Here is a 20891-nt window from a genome sequence, read left to right as displayed (position 1 = left end):
TGGGGTTCACAGGAAAGTACTATTGTTCTGTGTATGCTTTTTTCAGTTTTATATAGAAACATCAAGATGAACCATTTAAAAAAAACAACAAAAAAAAACCCTAACCCACAATCTGCTTCTGGCATTAGAAGAAAAGCTCTCTACTGTGCTAGTGTAAAGCTTGAGCAGCTTGGTCACAGAAGAAAGGAATAGTCTCTCTTTTTGTTGTTGACAAACCCAAAAATTGATATTGTGTTCTTGTGCTTCCATCTCTCTCATCTTGACAGGGAGGTGGTGGATGCTGCTTCAGGCACTAGCCCAGGCTCCACTATTGGGCTCACACCAAGTCCCTTAAACAAACCCTGTGCTTTTCCTGAAAACACCATTGCTGAAACTAACTCTCCTAAGAACAGGCACTTCTTGCCCGGAAGGCAAATTTAGTTGCAGGACAGCCAGGTGCAGTTCACTTCGCTGCTTGCACACCCAAAGGATTTGCTTTGCTGCTGCTTCAGGGGCAGCACTCCCAGTGGGTTTTGTTTTCTCCTTAGAATTAGGGCTACAGCTGCTGTGTTGGATTCTGCCTACCTAATGCACTACCAAAATGGGAGAGCAAGAAAGTTAAGTGATGGAGAACTAGAACCCCTAGAGTCCAGAAATTCAAAACAAAGCATGTTTATTAAGTGGTTTCCTTTTACTTATTTCTCCCATTTTTTTTTTAAAATAAATAAAACCTTCAGACACGTACAAGTGAAACACATCATCCTTCAAAGTGCAGTTACATTTCCACCCCACTCCCAAGAATCACATAAAGCTTTGTCAAGTAACCAAAAAAAGACTCCAAAGGCCACCCTGGGTCCCTTCCCCTAGCAGTGAGAATCAACGGGGCCCTAGCACTGGCCAGGAACCTCCATCTTTTGGCTGTTCAAGACTGACCAGGCCGGTTTCAGATACGGTTGCGAGAGGCAGGCTGCAGAAGAAAGTGGGAAGTTTAAAGATACAGAGTATGAAACAAAACCAACCTCTTTAGAGTCCAAAGAGTTCGTTACCAGAATAAGTTAGTTACTTTGGGAGCCCTGGAAGGATCTAGGCTGATTACAGTCATGAGCAATGGATCAGAACCGCTGCTTGGTCACCGCTGTGAAGCTGGCTGCTGGACGCAGAGTCTGGGACAAAGGATCAAGTCATTTTGACCACAGTCATGGAATCCCTTTCTCCCCAGCCTGCACCTGCCCCAGGTGAAGTGCCAGCACCAGCTGCCTCCCAGGATTAGTGTGAGTCTGCCTGTACTCCAAGCACACCAAGTAACAGAAGAAAGAGAAAGGGAGGATGAGCTCTGATGCTCGAGTTCCATCTGATGCAATCCCTCTTTCCTGATGTCTTTAAGAATCTGTTCTGACCAAGGGCACTGAGCAGAGGTATGGGCACGTACAAGTCAATTAAGTCCTTTCAGGCTCATAGAAAATTGCTGTAAATAAGATTTAGCGCCACTTAAACTACCATGATTTTGACCTCATCGTTCTCATCAGCACGGTAGAAGAAGGGAATGCAGGGGTTTTCCAGCAGGGAGCCCAGCCTCTCCTGAGGGTTCTGGATTTCTCTGAGAAGCTGCATTATTTGCTTTGCTGTGGGGTCCTCTTGGCTTGGCTGAGCAGCTTTACTGTCAATAGGGGAGAAACCGGATTGATGAAGAACAGCAGCCTCTTGTTCTGCTTCATCTGCTAAATTCACTTCTCGTAACCCTGCAAGGAACACAGACAAGCGAGGCAGGTAATGCTTCCCATCCATGCACAGCACTGAGACCTTGGGTTATTTCATTTCACAGAACTTGTTCTAGCTGCAGCTTACCTTCTCCATCAGTAGCGTTTAGTTCAATGCGTCTCTCCACTGGAAGTACACTTTCATTCTCGCTTGCTAACAGCTCTGGGTTCTGGGCAGCTGCTACATACTTGCTGTACCATTCATTTCTTTCCCTGACCAGACGCATCACTAAGTCCTGCAGTTCCAGTAGTTTCATCTGCACCAAAGTAAAGGAAAGCCTATGAAATGTGCACACAAACACTGCCATACACTTTGCGGTCCTGCCTCGTCACAAAATTAGCAACATCAAAGTTAAAGCTAGATGAAGAAGGGCATGCAAAGGCTGGACCGTGCAAGTACTGCTTGGAGTAGTAGTACTACAGAAAAGATTCCTTGCCTTCATCTCTTCCTTATCCTGAGCCAATCTGCTGATGTATTCCTCTTTCTCCTGGTGTCGCTGTTTGAGGATAGCCCTTTGACTCTGGTATAACGCAATATACTCCCCTGGAATACAAAAGAAGCGTAAGGAGGAAGTGTTAGCAAGATTAGGGTACGAGCCTTATGGTGAGCGTAGAGCTATGTAGCATGACGACCCAGCAAATCCAATCCTGGACTGGAGATCTAGTCTAGGTAGGTGGCAGCAGGAGACATGAACCACTTTGGTAGCTAGAGGACTCCAGCTCCAAAAGCTGTCGGGGACCTTCTACTCCCCAAATAAATAATGCATTGAGCAAGCTTTAATTTGTGCTGGTGTTGCCTAAACATACCAATGGTGTCCGTTTCCCCAGACAGCTGTATGCAGCGATGTTCTAACTCTTCTAGCCGTTCCTTCAGATCAGCTTTCTCATGCATCAGCTCTGTGAAACGGGACTGAACACAAGAATTGGTATCAATCACCTGAACTGCTCACATACAGAGAATACCTGTTAAAAACAACACCCTCCATTCACATTGGTCTGAGCCTAGGGAACAAAACTTGCTGCCTTTACAACTTGTCTCCAAATTGATGCTAAAAAGGAACGGAGAGCGAGCTAGAGAAGGTGTAAAAAAGCATCTCTGCATTTTGGGAAGCTGAAGGGCTGATGAAACAAAGCGCCTTTTAGCCTTCTCATTGCTGGGACAGCACAACTCCGGTCATATTTGGCTCCAAGACTGCAGACCACCTACTTCATCCCAGCAGGGTGCAAATATTCAGTGTTTTTCAGCTATTTCTTTAGAAAAAGACCTCAGGTCAGTGTTAGACCATTATACTCACAGCCTTTGGGTGTGTGTGGGGAGTTACTGCTGCAAGCTTTCCTGTGCTGAGACAAGCAGTGATAAGCTTTTTAGGAAATAGCTTATTATTACAGAACATCTACTTATTCCCCTGCAACTTGTCTGTGTCTGCTGCGAGAGAGCGTGACACTGGATCAAACTCCATCTGAGCAGCGTAGCGGGGCTAAAAGATGAGAAGATTCTTTCCCTACCTGTAGTTTCTCCATGGCAGTTTTCAAAGCCTCATGAACCTCCACTGGTACAGTATCCATGGTGGAACCTGGAAGGGATGTGTATAATTTACAGTTCCTCCTTGGACATGATGCACTCATAAAACCTGTAGATCTGTTTTAGAGGCCAGTGCAGCTGGCCGAGGCATGCCTCCATATTCACTGTCCCCAACTGCACAAAATTCTTACCTCCACCCAGCGTGACATCATGTTGCTGCTCCTGCCTAAGAGCTGCTATTTGCTGCAGGAGGCTTCTGCACTGCTGTTTCTGAGCTGCCAGCTGCTGCCTCATGTCTTCTCGCTCCTTCTCCACTTGGGACATGGCAGATGTCAAGAAAGCAACCTAAGAAGAATTCCAGAGCGTGCACATTAGTTCTTCTCCTGTGTAAGGCACGATCAATGGTGCATCTCAGGACAAAGAGAGTAACAGTCTACCTCATTTTATTTATGGGTACAAAACCAAAGTACTAAGTGACTGTCCTGGAACTAAACCAGGCAGCAACTACTGCATCTTTTCTCATTCCCAAGCAGTACAAATACACAGGTTAAATACTAGCTCCCACGGTATCTGTTTGATCACAGTATTTTCCAATTATGACTGTACTTACAGAAAAATCTAGTAGATAGTCAACACCATTTCCAAATTGCCTTCCAAACTAAAGAGAACATCATCATCATCATAATTAGAGAGCTACTCTGCCAGCTGAGTTGTCTTCATAATTAAAGCCACTGCCAGACTTCCAGCCTATCTTGCAAGGATGCTGCAGAACTCCTGGGTTTTTTGCTGCTATGCACAGGGAGCCGTCCTGATTCCCTCATTACTGCGCCTTAGTTGGTAGGAATTACAGCTGATCCATGCACCCAGTGGAACCTCTCTGCAATTTAACCTGTCTCCTTTTCTAGACCTTTTTTCAGAACTAAAACTGAAGGCTTTTCTACCCGTTAAGACTCACCATTTCTTCATGGCTTTCAAACTTCTCTGGGATCACAAATGAAGATTTTTCTATTTCTTCGGTCATTGCTTCACTTTCATCTCCTGTAAAAGGAGGAAGGTGAACAAGGAGGTAATACCCCAGGGAGCCCAGCTCTACCTCCTCCCTGGAGACCAGCCGCAGCTACTCGCCTTCTAGTCGGTGCAAAACCCTGCCATCCAGGTCTGCTGCTAACTGACTGATCTGGGCCTGCAGCTCTTTGTTTTCCTTAGCTACAGCTTCCAGATTTTCCTGCGAGAGAGAAGCAGAAAATCACCAAAACCTGTGCAAGCCAGACTGCAAACAGTCACTACATCTTCAGGCAGTAGCAGTGCTTCTGCTCCAGGCAAGTATCATTCACCTGTGTTGCACAGGATGGAATCACAGAATCATAGAACAGCCCAGGTTGGAAGGCACTGCCAAAGATCATCTGGTCCAATCTTTCGCTTAATTAATACTTAATATAGTTAAGCACTTTTCCTCCCATCTTTCAGCTTGTCCCTTTTTACTGTTACCTTCGTCTGCTGCAGCTCTTTCAGGTGCATTTCCACTGTCACCTTCCCCTGAACCTCCTCATGCTGTAGCCGATCCATCAGCTGTGTCTGAAGCAAGTACTGTTTGTGCAGTTCCTCCTTCTCGGCAGCCAGCTGCTGGTACGCCACGGTGTACTGCTGTAAGTGGCTGTAGTACTGGTCCCGCTGCTCCTGCAGTCCCCGAGCCTCCTGTGTTTTCAGTTCCAGCTAACACGACAAGATCAAACCATCACATCAAACCATTTCTGCCAGAAAAGCTGATCTGTGTGACATGATCCAAGCTGTCAACATCGTCCCAAAGCCACCAACTAGGCAGGCAGCCATCATCTGCCCCCACATGCTGGTCCCTCACATCAGACAGCAGACGATGGGGGAAGGCTCCCAGCTTGATCATTACAATACCAATTTCCATCCTTCCATCAAAGTCTGGAAAGTTTCCAGCAGTTTGCATAAACCACTACATACCTGCCCTACCATCTCACTGGCTGTTGCTTACCGTCTCTTTGAGCTCGCCCAGGTTCTCCTGCAGCTGCCCAAGCCTCTTGGCCAGCTCTTTCTTTACATGTTGCTCTGACTGTAGGGCACTTGTAACCTCCATGTTCTCATTTGTCTGCAAGAGAAATGCCACCGTATAAGGAAATTGCCCCAACCAACATAAACGTGTACTTACAATAAACCATGTTCGTTCCCAATACAACAGGGTGCCATCCCTTGTGTTATTCTGGGGAGTAACTAAGGGCCATAAATTGACTGTTCAGGGCAGTAAATAACTTACAGAAAGGTTCAGAAGAGGGAAGAGCAGCAAGGAAAGAGCCAGGGGAATCAGTGCTGGGACAGTGCCAAGAAAAGGCCTGGCACATCACACAGCCTGTCAAGCTCCAAAGCAGATGGGTGGTATGAATATCCCAAACAGAGCTACAGACATTCAAAAACAAGAAGAGTTCAGAAAGGACTAAAGAAAAATCAGTGGCCAGACCATGTGTCCATGTGCCAGGGCCCCACGGGGGAAGCTGTGACATTGGAAGAAACAAGAGTAAGGATTCAGCTCCAGGACAGATACGAATGACAGCAACAGAAGAGAAGACTGCTGAGAACTTCTTCATGGGCAAACACAGGGAACAGAAAATAGGAAGGGTCAAAGGGCACGAGGAATAATCAGGGAAAGAAACAGCCTGACTGCCAGGGGATGAGGGGGAAAAGGAAACTGCTCTGAGGGATTAAGGGATTACAGGGAACTTCCTGGCATAGCAATATGGATCACAGAAGACACAGCATCCATAGCCTCAGAGGACAAAAGACAGATAATGCTTCTGCTAGTTTTTTACATCTGGGCTATGGAAAGATTGCACCAGTGAGGGAAGCAGTGGGAAAAGATGCACAAAAGAAACATACCAGTTTGACAAACCCATTCTGCAGCTCAGCCAGCTGCTCCTTCAGCTCCCGATTTTGGCTCAGCGCCCTACTGATTGTGGCCTTGTCACTCTGCATGTCCTCCAGGATCTGCTGTCTGTCCACAGACTCCTCGTTGTAGCGCTGCACAGCCTTCTCAAGCTCCAGCAGCCGCTCCTCCTGCTCCCGGTTGAGGTGGCTCAGCTGCTCGTTGTCCCGGACCTGGGCCTGGTACTGCCCATGCAGCTCCTCCTTCTCTTGCTGCAGCCGCTGGATCTCTTCCTGCAGACTCAGCTCAGCTGCTGTGGGCCCTGCTGGTGAGGAAGGCTCAATATCCATGGGCTTAACTGCTGAGGAAATGGAATCAAGAGCAGCTCAGTCAAAGGGCTATATCACTGTGTAATACACATCACTATTACATACATAAAGCATACCCCAGCCTATAGGGCTCTGTGACCCAGAAGGTATCACCAGCTGCAGTATCCAATCCTCACTGCAGGATATGGAGAGGAACGAAGGAGCAAAACAACCCCAAAAGCAAGCACAGCATCCTGCTGTGTGCTGCTAACTCCCTCACAGCCCTAGCAAGAGCATCCTGCCTCCACAAACCCCTGGGCCACAGAAGCTGACAGTACAGTCAGGTGGATACTAAAGACATAAACAGTCTGCTGGTCAATTAGCTGAAGCAGTTCACTTGTTTGCTAGGGGATGCAAGGTTTCTTAGGGTCACTAGGCCTTCAGCTGCCTTCACAGCTTCAGAACATCAGACCTACTTGCACCTTGTGTGCAGAAGTTCCTGCACAGCAGGGACGGAGTTAACTCACTGGTGCTCTGCAGTGTGAAGCCCCACTTTGGAAGCCATACCTGATTTGCTCAACAGCTCTGTAATATTGGCTTCCAGCTCCCGAATTTGGGCCATGTGCTTCTCCTTCTCCTCTGCCATTGTGTGGACCTGCAAGACCCACGCAGGTGAAAGTTGAAAACAATGTTCATGGTGCATTTACTCCTGCCTTTGTTTGTCAAAAGCAGCTGAGATCCTGCCCCTGATGTTACCTGCTCAGAGAGCTGCTGCACCCGCTGCTGCCAAATGCTTCTCTCCTCCTTCAGTTTCTCTACATACTGATCTCTTTCTGCCTGGAGCTGGTGAAGTGACTCTGAGAGCTGTTCAAAACAAAATCAAACACAAAGAAAACTGTGCTGGCTAAATAAATTTGGCAGTGACTGCTGACGGGATAAGGCTTGAAGAAACCAGTGTTAATGCAAAACTCAAGACTGCATTCTTCTGCCACATAAAGTTTCTTTACAGAAGTCAATATTTGGATCATATTTCATACAACCTCTTACCTGAGCAACCTGGGTTTCCAGGCTCGCCTTCTCTTCCAGTGCCATCTGCAACTGCTGGTTGGCATCCAGACTCCCTGCCTGATTTGAGAACTGCCAACAAAAATCAAAAAGTTGTGGTGAAATGTTAATACTCAGTTTCAGTGTAGCCTTTCCACAGATAGTAATTGCCACGTGATCTGTGTTGGAACCTTCTATAGTTCTTTGAAGTGCTCCAACTCACAGTGAAATTGAATGAAAAAAAAAAAAAAAGTTTAGGTTTTAGCCCTGTAAAACAGGCTGAACTGGGCAGCTCCTCCCTACCAATTTTATATTTACTATATTTTTTTAGGAAAATGTGCTTTAATCAAATCATTTGGCTCAGAAACTTTGTGCATTTCCAGAGTCTGTATTATACAGCCAGATCAGACGGTATAAAAGCCTGTGACCCTTAAAAGTTGTCAAACATGTCAGGAATTTAAAGCCAATGTCTGAAACGTGGCAGTGGACTAAGTTAAAAGGCTGGTTCAGTTGAGACACAGTACTTTTCCTAGGAGAGTAACAGTTGGCTTGATTTCAAGGGTAACTCAAGCCACTGTCCGGGGTCGGGGGGGGGGAGAGCAGTTTCTTGCCTCACAGGCTCACCTTAACACCAAGTTGCACTCTGGACTGCTAACACTTCAAGCACTCCCCTTCTAACTGGCTGCTTCTCTTAACTTTCCCCATCTGACCCTCAAGTTGCCATTGCCCAAACCACCACCCTCTGCTAGGGTGGGTACAAACACCACCCCTACTCAACTGGTTTCTCAATGAGACTGCACCACAACTGACCAATATGCTGCAGAGACCAGCATGAAATGTCACCATATTTTCACACTTGGTATGTTCAGTCACCCTCTCATATTGTATAACATTCTTTTAGCAGACCAATGTCACAATGTCTTTCCATCTACCGCTCCAACTCCTTAGAACATAGACTTTCTGTTCCTCAGAGGCCTCACTGAAAGCCTTTTACTAAAGCCTTTCTTTAAAAACAAGAGTTAAGTCTTGCCCGCACTGTCAGAGGCAAAGTCTTACAACGATCAGTGTGACCTACCCTCACATCCCAGAAGTATTATGGTTACCTGTTGAATCATCAGTTCAGCCATTTCCAGTTTCTTATGCAAATCCTCCATATCCAACTTCATAGCTGAGTTTGCAGAAACCAGGGAGTGAACTTTCTCTGACAGCTCCGAATTCTGCTGCTTTATTTCCTCGCTACTTTTGCTGAAACAAACAAACAAAAAAATTAAAGTGGCATCACTATAGATACTATGGGTCTGCTGATGTCCATGTCATAAATTTACAATCCAGTTCTTCATAGCAGCAAGAATCACAGAAACATCGTATCTACTGATGTGGTTTTTTGTTTTGTTTTTTAAATTAAATATCCAACCTCCCAAGTCACCATCTGTGGTCTGCGCCCCTTGTTATGTTTTGCGGCCCTAGTGAGAAGAGTAGTGTTACTCTGCGGTAACAAGCAGAATGGACTTACCTTTGTTTGTATAGTTCCATTTTCAGGTTGTCTCGCTCCTTCACTAACTCTTTATTATGCTGGAGAAAAAGGAAATTATTGATTCATCTACAGATTTTATCCAAACAAATAATATGTTCAAAAATACTTCATTTCACCTTTAGTAGATCAGCTAAAGTGGAAAAGGTCATAGCTTTGGCAAACTCCTCAGGACAGGTTTGCTTAGAACCTCCTGAATTTGCCAGGAGTAAGTCTGCTCAGTCTTTTCAAATGTGATGCTACTAACTGAACATAAGGTTACGTCTGCAAACTTCTGGATTAATATCAATACTAAAGTGTCTGTTTGATGGAGACCCTCCTGGGACAAGGTCTCGGCGAGGCTTCTGTTGTGTGGAGCTGGCAAGACTAATGAAGTAAGGTGCCACATCTGAAGACAGCAACTGGACCATATGATTAGTGGTCACAGAAGCCTGAATGAAGTTTGCCTTGATCATGGAGAATACAGGGCTTTACAAGGTTAATTAATAAGGTTAATTTCTGCCTCTTCTCCAAGCAGGGACTACAGACTTTGCAATAGTGTAGTGACAAGCAAATAGCCAAAGGCAGAGCTGCTGGTTAAGCATAAACAGAGGTGACTCTTACCTTCTCTGACTGTTTTTGCTGCATAGAGATAGATGACAAAGTACGTTCTAGCTCTGATACCCTCTGGCGAGATGAATGTAAACGAGCAGCCAGGTTTTCAACTTCTCCTGAACAAGTCAGAGCAGAGTTAGTTGAGTCTAAACCACAAAGAACTTTTTGGAACTGGCTGAACAGCACTTTCTACTTTGTCAACAAGCTCTTAAGGCAGCACAGAGCTTTTTTTATCGGTAGATCTGGTTCTACTCCTGGTTCTGCAGGTGAATCACTAGCAATTCTGAGCTGTAAAGCTCTCTGTAACCACCTTCCTCACTTTTAGAGGGATATGATGAAACTTCCTTTGCAGAACAATAGACAATATGTTGGTTGGTTGGGTTTTTTTCCTAATAGAATTGCTCAAACTTAGTTCAGAACGTGACAGCTGTGTGGGAGGCAGGGTGGAGAAATGGAACAAAGTTTTAAAAGAATCAGAAAGAAACAGTCTGGGGTAGTCACCAGGCCCAAACAGGGCTGACAAGGCTTTAGTGATGCACAAAAGAACCTCAACTGCCATGGGATGAACATGCTCCAATTTGGGGGCAGCTATGATGACAGACGCAGTGACAGTGCCAAATATTGCTCATTAGGAGTCAGTGACTGTTCGTGAGCTGGCTGCCAGGAGCTATCATGCCTGTGACTTGAAATCCACACTTTAACCAACAGCCTGAGCTGGAGCGCTCACAGTCAATTACCTGACTTCTGCCGTGCAGCTTGCTGAGTATGTCCAAGGGCTGTCTGCAACTCAGACTTCTCAGAAACTAGAATTCCAATAGTCTGGATGTGAACCTTTGGGAAAGGAAAATCAGCTCAGCACAAAACTTCTTTGCTTGTAACTGCAACACCACTGTTGTCACAAAAGGATAATTCAGGAAAGGTAAAGAGCTCTTGCAGTTAAGTACAGTCTGGCTGACTGAATCCCAGTTTTCCTGAAGGAATGGACTCATGGCTTCCAGGATAAAGACTACGAGTGGTCAGTGATCCAGAAAACAGCAGAAGCCAGGTGATATTACAGTAGTGGAGACTCTGCCTTACCTGTAGCTGTTCCCTCAGTGCTGCTTGCTCTTTAGAGAATTTCTGTTCAAACTCCTTCTTTTCCTGCATAAACAAATGATGCCTATTCAGCACAAAAATGTATATAGTTAACCATTGTTGGCTTATGTCAAACTAAAAAAAGCAGTGATTCATTGGTAGTCCTTCCAGCATCTAAATGATACAAGTATTTTTAAAGACATCCTTCAGTCTTCCATTATTTGAACTACTTCATTAGTTATCCATCCTAGAATGGCAATGACAGCATAGCGCAATTACTGCTAGCATAAATGTGACAGTGTTTGGAATGCAAACTACTGGCAAGGATTTAAACTGTAATCTCCTTCTTCTACTGCACTCCTCCAATACTGGAGCATTTAAATATTAGCTTCTGTCAAAACAATAAGGCTACCTGCCAGGCCTACCTCAAGAAGTCAAAATATTCAATCTTATGCTAGAAACGAAACTGAATCTAACTTAAGACAAGATCGCATGCGCCTGTGCCACACTCCACTATGCTTTCTGCTCCTCGGAGAAACAGATACCTATTTCTGTATCTATCCAAAAATAGGACACACTTTACCTTCTCCAGCTGATTCATTGCTTCTTGGTTCTGCTGTTTCTATGGAAGAAAAATGATATGCCAGTATTAAGAGAAAATACTCTCATATTGCTGAAACACATTTTCACATTAATCAAGTAGGATACATGCCCAATTACTGCAAACACAATTTCCATTATCCTTTCTGTAGAAGACTAGGAAGTTCGTCTTAGCTATTAAAAATAATAGATTCGAGTCTCCCTTCACAAATATGCCTTATATGCCAGGTATGTTTTTCATTGTGCAGTACATTACCATAGTTCTTCTCAAATACCGCTGCTACTGGAACCCTTGTATATATCTGAGCATCCACTAACTTCAGTTACACTTGCATCCCACATTTATGAAATTAATTGTAGTAACCCTGATGTATTAGGATCATCACCTGAAAAGCTTTAAAAAAAAAAAAAACAACACAACAAAAAACTCCCCAAAACCTGAACAAAAAACATAAGTCTTTTCCTTTAACTGAGACCTTAGACCTTTATCCCACTTAACAACTGGCCTTTAAGTCATGCAGAGCCGCACGTATGTTGGCAGGCTTCTGCAAAAGGTGGTATGGGGGAGCACTGAAGCCAAATGCAGAGAAAAGGGATAATTCTGTCCTAGCCAATTTTGATCTTATGGGTGAAGTATATGGGGATTTGTTGACCATACATAGTGCATCTTTAGATATGGGGTGAAGGAGACAAGGGTGACAGTTGTCTACAGGCTGCCACACAAACTGTGCTGCTGTGTTTGCCACTGGCTGTTGTTGTCCCCCTGGCAGTTTTCTCACAGATGCCTCAAAAGTAACTACATAATTAGTACTTTTTCCCCTTCCCAAAGAATGGACATTGGCCAACCTGTTTCTTTATTACTACTACTTCAACACATTTTGAAACACAACTGCAGATGGAAGGGTGATGAATTAGAGGTTTCAATTCTAGCAATGCCAGTGCACAATGTAACCAGGAAAAGCAAAGGCAAGACCACAAATGCATCAGAGGCCCTACATAGTTCCAGGCAAACAGAAAAGCAGGCAAACAAGGAGAATCCTGGGCGGGCAGTGCACTACACTAGGTACCTCTGCAGCCCAGTTAAAAGACAAAAATAAACAGAATGGAATAAAAATAACCCAAAACTAAAAATAAAACAACAAGAAGGGTCATGGGGTACACTGGGAAATGCTGAACTTTGGGAAAAGTGTAGTTTGAGGAACAAAATGGGGAAAAGTATTTCACACAAGAAAGGCTCTTTTCAGACTGAAACAAGTCCACCTAGCTGCATTTCTTGCAGTGTTAAAGCTGAAGGCTGAAAAGCAGCAGCAGGAATCCATGCAGGCCACAGGACAAAGCAGTTCATTCATCGTGCCAAGAGAAGCTCAGGATATGATCAGAAACCAGCCCCAGGCTCTCTCTTAGACCTATTGCTCCCACTCTGCTGATATATTTAGAACAGCATCATCACCTGCAGAAAGGAGGTTTTCACGCTGCTGCCAGCACCAGAATTCTGTATTTCAAGGATTCAGACCAGGATCAGAAATAGCTCTTTCATCAGGATGCTTATCATCCAGGGAAAGCACGATGAGATCAACAGAGCACGCTTAAGTGGAAACAACAAAACTCTGTTTCATGTTCCTCAGATGAGCCAATACATTCACAAGTGGCCCTAGACGTTGATCCTCTTAACACGTTTTCCATACAGCCCATTTTGTTCCTTAAAAGTGCTGTGTAAGCAGCCTTCCTTGTGTCACTATGAGAGAACCCATAACCTTGCAGACACCCAGAGAGCATGGAGGAGCAGCAAAGACAATGTCAAACTGGTTGGTTGGATTGTTTCTTACCAATTCCTCTATCTTTGTAACGAGCTGTTTGTTAGTTAGATTGCTGGAATCCAGGGCTACTGCCAGCTCCTGGTAACGTGTCTGATGGGCACATGCAGATAGGAGAAAAAGGAAGGAGCAGGAGAGGAGGAGGGGAGGAAAAAAGCAATAATTAAAAAGGATAGAAAAATAAATCATCATCACAGTTTGATACAATCAGATTCTCCAAACAAAATAAAATCTATGGTTTCAACAAAAGCAGCTGGGACGTCAACATCTTTTATCCATTTCTGCCAAGGCTTCACTTGGACGTAAAAGTGAATGAGAAATAAGAAGTGCAGGTGCATGGAAGCCACACTGTCCCCAGACTGGAAACACCTCTGACACCTGCCTCCTACTGTTGATCACAGCTACCCAATTACAGCACAAGACAACGCTAGACAGCGGTGTATGTGAGCTGTGCATTCAGTTAGGTCTCATTAACACTGCTGTAATCACAGAAGTCCCAATAAGCGATCAACAGTCACAAATAAGAAAGAAATAGACTGAGAACAACTTACTTCCATTTCCTTAATATTTGTGGAAGAAACAGCACTTTCCCCATTCACATACGACGTAGACTAGAAGTAAACCAGTCAAGTAAGTCAGTTTTATTGTAAGTCAGTTTTATTCCCCAAGGCAACAAATCACTATTAAGTAAGAACCGACTGTCACAATACTACTTCTTATAGCACCTTTCACTTCAAATTACCACACACAGGCACAAAAAACATACTTTTCTGGCTAAGGATAGATGCAGACTCCCCTTGTGACAAGCTGATGTGAATTATGCAGATTGACTTGGATTCTTTTCCACTAAATCAAGAATACATCTTTCCATGAATACATGCTGTTGATTCATCCCACTCTGCTTTTCTTCCTGCTGCTGAAATTTTACATTCCTGAAACAGGATTTTTTGCCTCTCAATGCTTAAATACGGTATTGTTTAGGAGGATGACTGCAGACACCTCTAAGATTGAAGAGTGTTTTCTTGAGCTGACTGCTCAAAACTCCACACCAAACATCAAGAGAATTAATAGAACAAATGGATCAAAATGAGGTTGTACCTGAGAAACCAGGCCATTGAGTTGTTCAGACAACTGGCGGAGACTTTCTGTTGATGAGATAGACCTGGGAACAAAGAAAGACCTCACGATGAAAATTTCTCCCAGAGAACTGCCCCCAGTCAGACCAGCACTGGGGAGGAATAAAACCTTAATTTGTTGGACACTTTGGGATCCCGTTGCAAAGCTGTTTGAGAAACACACACAGACACTCACCTGTTCTCATCCAAAGCATTTTTATGATCCTCAGCTTCATGAATCTGTGGATTGAAACACAAAAATTTACAAGCCTGTAAAAGAAGATGGGAGTCACATTTGTGAATGTGTCACTAAGACTTGATTACATCTGGGCTCAGGTTCCACAGCACCTGTAATTACTGCTTCCCAAATAAAGATGAACTTAAAACCACCAACTCAGTCCTGGCTTACACATCATTTCTGAGTGGTGGAAGCCCAGGTTTCTTGGAATGGAGAAACTTAAGTGTTACAGGCTTTGTTTGCTGTTACTACTTAGCAGTATAACGAACACTTTGCTTTGCTTCAGTAGTGCTTCCCTTTCAGTACTTCAACTGAATCTTGAAAGGGAATGAAGACTGATCTGACTGGAGACATTCTGTCTTATTAAAGGCACTTTCTGCTAATGAAATAGGAGAGAAGGGGAAGGAAAATATCAGCTTTGGGAGATGCAGGGGCACATGCGCACTAGTACTCTCTCTGTTCTCACAGACAGATACATGATGACTAGATGGAGAGTGGAGAATGTAGTATTTTTAACAGGAGAAAATCTGAACTAGTCATGTCATATTTATGAAGATCATCTTTCTCAGAAAAGACGTGGTATCGCTAACCAGTATTCAATGGTTCAACGGCAATATTCATAATGATTCACAAACCTGTGTCAGCTGCATGCTCCCAGGAGCAGGCAGAACAGAACCACAACTAGGTAGACTGTTGGTGTTAGATAGCACAGGGACATCGGTAGCAAGCTGTTCAGCATTACGAGTGGCAACATCGCTGTCAAAGTATGCCTGTCACAAAACACATCACAGGGATTACAGCCTTCATGCAAAATGAATGAAAACACACATGAACACATCACCTTGTGATCTGCCTGTGAAAACTAGACAGAGGTGAACAATCAAATCATTTAGAAACACGTGGAGGGGAATCTGTGTTCTCCCCAGAGCAAACAGGTGACTGCATCAGCCCACAAACACACACCGTCCCAGACCTGTGCCCTCTCAGAGCCAGTCTGAGGAACCCGTGTCCCATAATCAAACTCGCTTCTGTAATATGGGGCAATAATGTCACACGACTCTAAGTTCACACACAGTACATTTACTGCAAAGGATTCGCCAAAAAGCAAGCGAGGGCAAAGCCAGATGGTAGTCCCTCTGCTTTGAAAAGCACTACCTTCAAGATGTGTCTGGGGAAAACACGGATCACTGTATGCAAATTGAGATGGAAAAGAACAGGTTAGTGACTACTTGAAAACTGGGTTAGTCAAACTCAAGTGCTCCACCTAAAACTCAGCAGAGTTTGTGGCATGCCATGAGCCACAAGTTTAGAAACAGATTTATGAAGAGGCCAAACTCAGGGTGGCTGGGAGCAGGTGCCTGTAGCCCTGCTGGAGCTATGAATGCCATGACTACAAGAATCTAAATAGAAAAGAGAAGGGCCAAAAAACTATTTCTGGACAGCAATGCAAGTTCTCATCCAGCCTTCGTGGAAGGATGAATAGCATCTGCTGACACCTCTACCAAGCCACAGTGAACCGGGCAATTTCATCTATCTTGTACAGCATCAGAGAGCCATAAAGGCCCAGAGCAGCATTCTAGTGTTTTATGGCAATTTATTTCATCATCCAGCTCCGGTAAGTCATCATTTAACAACACTACAAAGTAAATGAGATAATCTTTCAACATGCAACCCCACCAATATAGTGCAGCTCTGCTATTCCATCTGAAAGAGCTCCCTCTTATTTCAGTCATTTCCTTCTGGGCTCTTCACAGGAAACAAGAAATCTCTCTCTCAGCATTCCCCGTTTACCTGCTCAGCACTTCACTCATGAATCAAGCAGCAAAGAGAAAATACAGTAACAGTGAAGACAGATTTAATGAAAGTAATAAGCTGGAAGACTGCAGAGGTAAACAAATAGAATTTTCTCAATTTCTTTTTAGCAGGACAGATACTTGTGCTCTCAAAGAGCAATATATGTTGGGTGCTAATAGGAAGGTCAAGAATTCCCTTAGTCCCTCCAGCTACAGGTTACTTCACCTCTATTGGTTCAGACACTCATCAATACAGAACATCAGATGGACAGAAGGAACATCTTCCCCAGTACATCTCAAAAATGTTTCCTTATTTTTTGTCTTATCAGGACGTTATTTTTGCTTAATGCTTCAAGATGCAAAAACCAGTAAGGTGCCGTAACCACAAGAACTTCTTCCTCCACAATAAGCAGTTTTGAAATAAATAAAAAAACCCCAAAAAACTATTTGAACAGCTGAATTTGTTGGAAAGAGTTAGGAGCAAAGCAATTATCTTCTAATTTCTAGACTATGTTCTAATAACGTCAAATAAAAAGTTTGTAATTCTGGTCAGCTTAGCATATAGAATCCATTTGCTTTCACACAAAGGCTCCTATTTTGCTGGGTTTTCTGTGTTTCCCAGCCAAGAAAGCTGAAGTGGGTGAGAAGGGAGAAGTCTGCCCCATATTAAGACACCAATGGCAGCAATAGTTCAGCTGCTAATGATCAGCTTTTCTGCCCTATTAGCGTCAAATGAGTTTCTGAACAGCATTTTCCTGACTCAGGATTTTTACAAGCTGGCAGCTGGAAAATCTTTCTTTCGTTACATACTGCAATTAAAGATTAGTTTTCAAATTATTCCTAAAACTGGAGACACAATAATCCACAAATTCCATAACAGCCAATCGGATCAAAATATATCTCTCCATGCTAAGGAAGCAGAGAAAAAAAAAAAGTGGGAAAACAAGAATGAATGGAAGTAATAAATTCTCCATTTTCAGAATGGGACTAAAACTGTAGACACAGGCAGGTCTTCACTGCAAGACCAAACGCCATCTCAGCAACAACAATGGACCACCCATCTTCATCTTGCTCTCCAATGTGAAACCAGTCTCTTCCTCTGCGATCTAACTTATGCTGAGCTTATGAGCATTAAGTGAAAATACTCCCCATGACAAGCGTGAAACTTCAACCAAAACATGCTTTCTGATGCTAGACAGGCACATCCAGCACCCTCAAGGCTTGCAGTCACTCAAGTTCTGCTGATAATCAACCTACACATGTAAGGTCCAGGTGGAAAAACTTTCTACTGTTCACTCTGTGAGTTGGACAGAACAGCTGCTGTAATGTCACACAAAAAAAAGGAGAAAAGGGATATAAAGGCAATTCAGAGTGAACATCATTCCACCTTGCAGGTTTCACTGCAACTCTCTGGTACCCCTGGTGATTGCTATAGTTACATTTATTGCTGGAGACACATAGATATGCAGTAAATAAAATAATGAGTTACTTTATGACAACTAGACTGGAACAACAGTAGTAGGGAAATAAGCTACCAAAATGATGCAAGTGAAAATGAAAAGCAGAGCTTTGGTACAACAAACTTGGAACAAAATTCTGGGCTACAAAATTTGACTTCCCTGAGTTTCTATCACAATTTGAGCCTTATTTAAATAAACTGGCAGTCTGAAATTATTTTTTTTTTTTAAAGGCTGTTTATGTTTGCTCCTGAACACATTCCTGTTGCTTATTGGCATACCTCCTGCCCTCTCCTCTTCAGAGCCTGGGGAACACGAAGACAGTAAAGCCTGCAAATGCTTTGACTTGAAGTATCTGACTTCCTGCCTCAACATATTTAAACCCATGGTACTTGCCAGACTGTACATCACCTCTGCAAGTTTCATCGCCTATCATAAAATGGGCTGGCTGGAATAACTAGACAGTTTACTTGGGGTAGCTGCTTCCCTGGACACGAGCCCTTCAGATCCAAGCCTCTAGGAAATAAAAGCAATGACACCCAGAACAGGAGAAATACAGACTAAGAAAACACTACCTCTTCTAGTGCACTTCTCCTCAGCGGTTCAGTTAGTTTATTGCCTCACCCCGAATTCCTGGTTTTCCTCAAAGCTCGACCGTCCCAAGGAAGAGTTTTTAACAAGCTTCACTTTTTCACATGTTAAGTTTGACACAAACCAGCAGGAAACAAGCACTTATGAGCAATGGAAACACATGTTAACAAATAGCTTCATGTTAATAAAAACAGCAACAAAACTCAAGCAACTGACAGTGGATATGTCAGGACAAGGCTCCATCCAAAAAAATCGAGGTCAGTGTAAACAGAACCCGAAGCATGCAGCAGGGAGAGGGAGTCACTGCGAGGGACGCGAGCACTGCCTCACCTTCCTCTTGTCCAATGAGGGTATGGCTACCCCATTGGAGCGGTTAAGGTCTGACACCAGCACCTTCAGAATGTTCTGAATCTAAAGGAGGCGAAAGAAAAGGGGAAAGAGAAACGGCTCAGAAAAGGACAGCGAGAAAATGTCAATCAAAGGCAGCCAAAGAAACCGGCATCCTCCAGTTCGTTAGGAGCACACAGCTCAAAACAGCAGCTCTGGACACACCCAGGGCTGCCCAACAGCGTTGTATGATGAGACACCGCTTCGGCACATACCCCGACTCCAGCGTCCACCTTCCAGGAGAGGTGGTGCTAACTGCTGCAGCACACGTCGTAACTGGCAATACGGGCATCTATGCCATTCAGGTTTTACTCTGGTCATGTTGTTCAGAAAACCAAAGAACAAATGGATTTGGGAGGAAAGAATGAGACACTCACATTCTCTGGAGGCTGCTGGTCATCATTGGTGGGAGTCTCGGGTCTACTGCCTTCCTTAGTTTTGCGTTTTTTCTTGGTTCCTGCAGTTGCTCCAGGGCTATTCTTCTGCTGATATTCCTTCAGCTGTGAAAAAAAGAATAATCTGAAGTGCAAACAGAATATGCCTTCTATGAGTATAATGTCAGAAAAAAAACCAAAACCCTCCACTGGGTTCAGATCAAGTGTAAAGACAAGAGAAACATTCTTCAAAGAGTTAGTCCCTCTGGGGAAAAAAAATAAAAATCAAAACAAGTCCAGAGAAGCCTAAAGTAAAAGCCAGTGTGATGGGTTTATGCCAAGAGGCTCAAACTTATAAATGTTCAACTTTTGTATACAGCTAATGATATTCTTGGGAAACAACTTCATACTCCATACTGCATCTAAAAGGAGATTAAAAGACATTTTGGGGTTGGTTTTTTTTTAGGGTTATAATTAAGAGCAGTAAGGGAACATTAATACAGGGCAATTAATCCTGAATGTAAAGTGAAAAAACACTTTAGGAAGATCTTCCACTCTGTGAAGGATTTTAAAAAGGAAAAAGACGGACAACACGTTAATGCAGATACTGTAATAACTGCGAACTCAGGGGAGAAGCAATCTACAACTGATTTTTAAATCTTACTCATTTCACCCAGGAAAAGCCAGTCTGATAAGCTGTAACTTGAACCCTGACAGCTCTTCCGGCATTGCTGTGGATGTTATCGAACACTTAAGCCCAAACCCGGGGAGTCCTGGGCAGTTATATGTAAATATAACTTCCACCAGCACCGCCCACACACCCCCACCGCCCCCAAACGCCCCCGTCCCCGCTGCGCCAGCCGCCGGGCGGGCAGGGCAGGGCTGCGGCTCAGGATGGGGGGGGAGGGAAATAAATTAAGAAGAAGGATCCCATTATTCAGAGGATTTCAAAATGGAAGCCTGGACTGCTCCAGGACACTTTCTCGTTCGCATGACTTTGACACACGGTCGCATCCCGCCGGGACGCGCGGGGAACAGCTTCCCCCGGGGAAATAATAAAAACAAAATAAAATAAAATAGAAAAAGATGGGGAGGAAGGAAAACAACCAAAGCGGGGCGGGCAGCCCGCACGGCACCGCGGCAGCCCAGGCCCGGCTTCTCCACGGCCGGCTTCCCCCGGGCCGGGGGCGGCCGCCAGCGGGGAAGGCCCGGCCGCAGCGCCGGGCACCGGGGGGGCTCCCGGCGGCCCCACCGCGGCCTGGCCCGGCCCGGACTGAGGGGGCGGCGGCGGCCGGGCCTGGCCCGCGCCCCTCGGGGGAGGCACGGCCCGGCGGCCCCGATCCGCGCGGGGCCCGGGGAGCCCGGCCGCCGCCAGCCCCCCCGTCCTGTCCCGTCCGGTCCCCGCCGTCCCCTCACCTTCTTCTTGGCCGCCGCCAGCCTGCTCTGCCTGCTGCCGTCCGCCATGTCCGCCCCGCGCCCGGGCCACGTCAGCCGCGGCGGGGAGCGGCGGGGGCGGCCGCCAGACTCCGCCCCGCCCGGCTCCGGCCCGGGCCGGGCCGCAGCGCGGGGCTCGGCGGGGGGCGGCCGGGGGGCGGCCTCTCTCCGCTGCGGCTCGGTGGCCCCGGGTAATGCCGGCTACACACCCGGCCGGGGAGCGGGGCGGGCGTCCCCCGCCTGCGCAGGGCGCGTCCTGCAGCTCCGCGTCGCCGTTTTATCCTGTGGTGTCTGAGCGCTGCCTTTGAAGTGGCGGCTGGCGCGGGCGTCGGGTGTCACCGGCCTGTGATCCCGTTCCCAGGTCCTCTGACCTTCTAAGCGCTGGCCGCTGTGGC

General features: G+C 45.2%; 1 protein-coding gene across 10 annotated transcripts; it reads right to left on the bottom strand.

Annotated features, from left to right (window-relative positions):
* Positions 1 to 635: 635 nt before the first annotated feature.
* GOLGA2 (golgin A2) lies at positions 636 to 20747 on the bottom strand. 10 transcript variants are annotated; one of them, XM_074609176.1, is made up of 28 exons: positions 20479 to 20692; positions 19066 to 19188; positions 18632 to 18712; positions 15096 to 15230; positions 14419 to 14462; positions 14206 to 14269; positions 13659 to 13718; positions 13120 to 13200; positions 11277 to 11315; positions 10697 to 10759; positions 10357 to 10450; positions 9629 to 9735; positions 9008 to 9066; positions 8598 to 8739; positions 7498 to 7587; positions 7207 to 7314; positions 7018 to 7105; positions 6157 to 6503; positions 5261 to 5374; positions 4747 to 4971; positions 4384 to 4483; positions 4214 to 4296; positions 3450 to 3603; positions 3243 to 3310; positions 2544 to 2646; positions 2174 to 2280; positions 1825 to 1993; positions 636 to 1718 (listed from the first exon to the last, which is right to left on the bottom strand). In XM_074609176.1, exons 1-28 carry the CDS (start codon positions 20524 to 20526, stop codon positions 1468 to 1470), a joined length of 3147 nt encoding a protein of 1048 aa, XP_074465277.1. In that variant the 5' UTR covers positions 20527 to 20692; the 3' UTR covers positions 636 to 1467. The 10 variants fall into 10 exon arrangements, with proteins under 10 accessions (XP_074465277.1, XP_074465269.1, XP_074465274.1 ...); XM_074609168.1 differs by having other exon boundaries at positions 6157 to 6500; positions 20479 to 20673; XM_074609173.1 differs by lacking the exon at positions 15096 to 15230 and having other exon boundaries at positions 6157 to 6500; positions 20479 to 20747.
* Between the last annotated feature and the right edge of the window lie 144 nt (positions 20748 to 20891).

The sequence above is a fragment of the Larus michahellis genome, chromosome 15 (assembly GCF_964199755.1).
Source record: "Larus michahellis chromosome 15, bLarMic1.1, whole genome shotgun sequence".
Lineage (NCBI taxonomy): Eukaryota > Metazoa > Chordata > Aves > Charadriiformes > Laridae > Larus > Larus michahellis.
This window is presented reverse-complemented; position numbering and strand designations above follow the sequence as displayed.